Source organism: Parasteatoda tepidariorum, chromosome 6 (assembly GCF_043381705.1).
Source record: "Parasteatoda tepidariorum isolate YZ-2023 chromosome 6, CAS_Ptep_4.0, whole genome shotgun sequence".
NCBI classification, from domain to species: domain Eukaryota; kingdom Metazoa; phylum Arthropoda; class Arachnida; order Araneae; family Theridiidae; genus Parasteatoda; species Parasteatoda tepidariorum.
The window spans coordinates 3,017,207-3,021,993 of NC_092209.1; the positions used below are offsets into that span (position 1 = coordinate 3,017,207).

At 26.2% G+C, this 4,787-nt stretch overlaps 1 protein-coding gene across 2 annotated transcripts in view; it reads right to left on the minus strand.

Annotated features, from left to right (window-relative positions):
• Nucleotides 1–4,508, minus strand: part of LOC107453891 (uncharacterized) — a 38,592-nt gene extending 34,084 nt beyond the window's left edge. The window contains exon 1 of one of the 2 annotated variants that reach the window (XM_016070893.3): nt 4,289–4,508. In XM_016070893.3, coding sequence (XP_015926379.1) covers nt 4,289–4,314 — 26 coding nt within the window. In that variant the 5' untranslated portion in view covers nt 4,315–4,508. The remainder of the gene's footprint in view (nt 1–4,288) is intronic. The other variant, XM_071181919.1, reaches the window with a different exon arrangement.
• Between the last annotated feature and the right edge of the window lie 279 nt (nt 4,509–4,787).

A 4,787-nucleotide genomic window follows, 5' to 3' on the forward strand; every position in this document is an offset into this window, starting at 1 on the left:
AACTTTACTTCTACTTTCATTATTGCTATGACCCTCTTTCATTACATTTTACAACTTCATGCTAAATTTGAGGACTAAGTTGTTTTGTGGTTGAATACTGACATTTAGAAATGTGTGCAAAAAAAAAATAATATTTAGAGGTTAAGAGTTGCCTCAGAAAAATTTGAATTGTTGACATTGAATTTAACAATGGAAACAATCGTTTTTGTGAAAAATTGAATTGTATTGTTGACATCAAAACTAAAATTATTGTGTTTCAACTTAACAATACTACCTTAATTTATACTTTAGAATTGCCTCGGAGAAATTTGAATTGTTAGCAACGACTTGAACAAAAAGTTTTATTTTAACTGATAAATACTACATTATAATTTAAATTTTTTCTATGACTATACTCATTTTCTTACTCTTTTTCTTTGTTTTTTATACATTTTATATTTTTGTGATAAAATAAAAACTTATAGTTGTTCTGCTTCTGAACACGGATGAAAACACAAAATGATGGGCTTCATCAACTATCAAAAATATATAATTTTTATTTTACAAATTCCATATTGTTAGGGTGGCGCCCTTCAGAGAATTAAAAATACAAAATTATCTTCATCAAAGTCGATGCTTTACATCCGGCGTTCAGTGGCAGACTACTATTTCATATTGTTTTACAACACATGGCTTTAGCCCTCTGGTGGGAAAGACTTTAAAACAAAACTTACAACAGTTACTTTTCTCAACAACTGAAATTTAGAATAGTGTGATTATGCAAAATGTGTGAACTGTTTGCAATTTCAAATTAACATTGAAATGTACAGGTTTAGAGTTTTCTACAGGGAAAAGATTTTGGAACTTCAGTATTCAAAAAAGTATACAAAAACTAGGCGTTAAGAACGATTCCAATGAGCGAGCAAAGCGAGCATCGGATTGTGAAGCAATCCGAAATGAACTGTGAAAGCAGTTCCGGGGGTTGGCGAGCGCCAGTGAGCAGGGGGCGAAGCCTCCTAGTTATATATATTAGATTATTGAAATAAATAAATTTTTGCTGCTTCGTTTTTACCGTTCTTGAAAAGTATCAAAGAGGTGAACAGTCGTTCAAAAAAGTAATAGTGCTACATTTCTGGGTAACTTATGCTTCCACTAACCCTATATTCAGACGAAACGGACTTGAAACTCTGAAGCAATAAATTGGCAATCCAAATATTTAGTAGGTATTATAGCTGTTTGGTTTGAGGACCAAACTATAAAATGCATACACAATATCTTCAGTTAGAATGGTCAAACATGCAGTAGAGAAGAATGTATAATAATTTATTTCAGTCAGTGGAGTCACCTGTTGACTTACTTTGACTTTGAAAATTTGAAACTAAATTATCTCGTTTTCTAATCAGAATGAAGTTAACCCTTTGTTTTTTTATCCTTTTGTTTTATTTTAAATGATTTTTTAAACGATTTCCTTATTTTTTTAGACATTTTCTTGAATATTCGTCACATATGGAAAAAAAGCAACATTCTCGAATTAACTAGTTTTAATATGAGAGATCTTGATGTTTCTTAGCCAGATTTGGAACAAGTTTAAATCAAGAGTGAGGAGTTGCAGTTGAACAAATTTTTCCAGAGTAGGAGTCAAAAAAAATTTTTTTTCGACTCCGACTTCAGTTAGCTAGGAAAAATTTCTACTCTAATACAATGTAAATTTTTTTTAATTATTACAAACTTAAGGTTTCTGAGTAGGACAAAAGCATGATTTTAGGCAAAATTTTCAGAATTAAGTTAATTATTAATTTAGAATCATTGTAGTTTTATTTTTATGCAGTTGCTTTTAAGATAAGGGTCCAAAACATAGTTAATAGCCTTCTAAATAAAATCCTCAATGGATTTTTTGTTTAAAGCGGTAAAAACTTTTTACCATTGTTTTTTTTTAATTTTGATTTAGTGTACATGCAAAAAGAGTTCATTATTTTTACATGAAAATGGCCATTTAAAAAATAATAGTGCTATAAAGAGATTTTTTTAAAGCATATAAGTTTTTACACATAATGAAACAAATAAACTAGTTTTTTAAAATTTTGTATTAATATTTGAAAAGAAAAATTTTTTAATTTAATCAGATACCTTAATTCAACTCGTTTGAATATTAATTATTAAATGGCTGATGTATTAAATTATTGATTTGATTGAATTTTTACATTAGTAAATAAATTAATAGTAAGTTGTCTTTAGAGACAATTGCAAAATCAATTTTTTTTAGCTTAGTTAAAAGCTTAATTAAACCATTTGCATTAATTTCTTGTTCATAAATATTCCTAAAACAATCTTGTTGAATTAAGATTAAAGTGTGAAGATGTTTTATTACGTGTGATGGGGAATTAAACAACTCTTTTCTTAATTACGGTTTTGCTCAGTTTCAGCTTTTAGTACAAATATATTCCTTCAACTAACAAAATTTAAAACAAGCATAAATAAAAAGTAGAAGTGGAATATTGCTGACTCTACTGCTATACTTCCAATCATAAAAGCTATTGCAACAATTTTCGAATTTAGAGAATTAAAAAAGTTAGTTTCTATCTTATAAAGTTCATTGGAAATTTCCATTCCTTCTCTATTACTGTTTAAACGAACTTTATTGTGTTAAGTAAATTGTTTTAATTAACACAAGCTTTGAATGTTCGAAGCTTTTAATTTTAAAAAAAAGTATATATTTAAAGTAAAGTATTGAGAATTTGATTATTGCAATTTAGACAAGACGGTGGAAACAGATCCAGTAAAAATGTTCCCGAAATGTTTTGAAAATTGTGTATCCAATATTATTATTTGCTAAGATTTTAATCGTTTTTATAATAGGGGATTACTTCTTTACGAAATCCTTTGAAAACCCAGAATAACTGAGAAAAAATGTTATTAAATGGAGAATTATAATATCATGAGGAAACAATTAAATGGATTGTTCGAAAAGTTGGGTGTCAAACAACTGCTTGCAATTTAAAAGTTAAAAGAAAGTTGGAGTAAGATCCCCTGCCTCAATTCTGAAAAATAAATAATTAAATAAATAATTCTTTCTTAAATTAACAGTATCACATTTTAATATCGAATTAAGGCAAACATCATCAGTTACCATTGCATTAAAACACACACACACACACACACATACATATATATATATATATATATATANCAAATAAAATTAAAAATTAATAAATTTTATTAACTGCGCATAAGCTGCAATATAATCGTGCGGATATAATCGTGTGGGCTGATGAAGAGATTATATCTTTTCTATGTTTTGCTTCCGGATTTTAATCTTTTTTTTAAAAAGATATTAAAAATTATATTTTAAATTCTTTTGAAAATTTATTTTTAATAATTTTTTTCTGTTGTCATTATTTTTTATTATTTTCCATATTTTCTCAATATTTTAGCTTATATATATATATATATGTATATGCATTCAGCCCATGTATTTTCCGTTAAAAGTACTTCTATCATCTGTTTTTTTTTCCTTTAAGGAAAACATATTTTCAAAATTAATCTTTTTTTTCCTAGAAATCAATACAAATGAATTTGAAATCGTTTTCACATTGTGACTGAATTCTTCGTAATTACAACGTTTCAACACAAAATATATTACTAAAGCTTCAACATACAACAGTTATGTGGTTCAACTATGAATATTTTTGCAAAACTTTAATGGGCAAAATTAACAAACTTTCTTATTCATTAAATTCTTTTCCACCAGCATCGTATATTGAAAATAAAATAAAAAATGAATTATAAGAGTAACAAAAAATGTCTAACAGAAGTTATTTGATTAACTTTATATATATTTAATGAAAAGTTTCACCGTAAATTACCTTTAATTTTCTAGTATGAACAATGATCTGTCCCAATTATATCATTCACAATCCAGTTGAAGTTTAAATATAAAGGGACAAAAAGTTCAGAAAAAAATATTTGTTAGTGCATAAAAAAATCTAACATTTACTTTAATAATTAATGACCAGAACAATAACGAATATTTAAAAGAGATCGCATTGTGTTCACAGAGTTCAGGATTTTATCATAAATACGTTTAAAAATTAAGGCTTACAAAATTATTGAAATTTCATGAATGATGAACAGAACAACAATAAATGATTTAAAAAAATACACCATAAAAAATTGTGATTAAAATTTCGGCCTTAATCATAAATGTAATAAGCAATTTACGATTACTTATATTACTTATACGAATGATAAATAGAACAGTAATACATTAAAAAAAGCAGTATGAATGAATTTTTGAGTTCATTTTACTTACCCATTTATTATTTTTTCATTCATCATTTTATTTTTTTAAAATTATTTTCAGATATTCACAAATAAAAAATTATGTTTTTAAAACATAAAACTGTTTGGTCTGTCGCTTGAATCTTGTTTGAACTAAAATGTTTCATTTTTAGGATTTTATAATCATTTTATTTAAACAGTTTTGCTAACAAAGAAAATAGGTTTTCTAACAAACAAACAGGTTTTATAGTAGAAAAGTTTTATTATTTTTCCATTTGCACGTAGATTTTATTTATCGTTTGACACACATGAAATTAATGGAAAAAAAAACGTTTTTAAGTGAGTAGAGTGCAAGAATTTTATGTGGTTTTGAGATAACAGTACACGTACTGTAATAATATAAAGCTAAAAAATAATAAAAATTTTCAAATCAATCCAAACAAATACATTATTTTTTATAGTAATTTACTTGTAACACCTAAAGTTCCTTTCCTACTTCCATTAATGCGCTGCGAATCACGTAATCATTA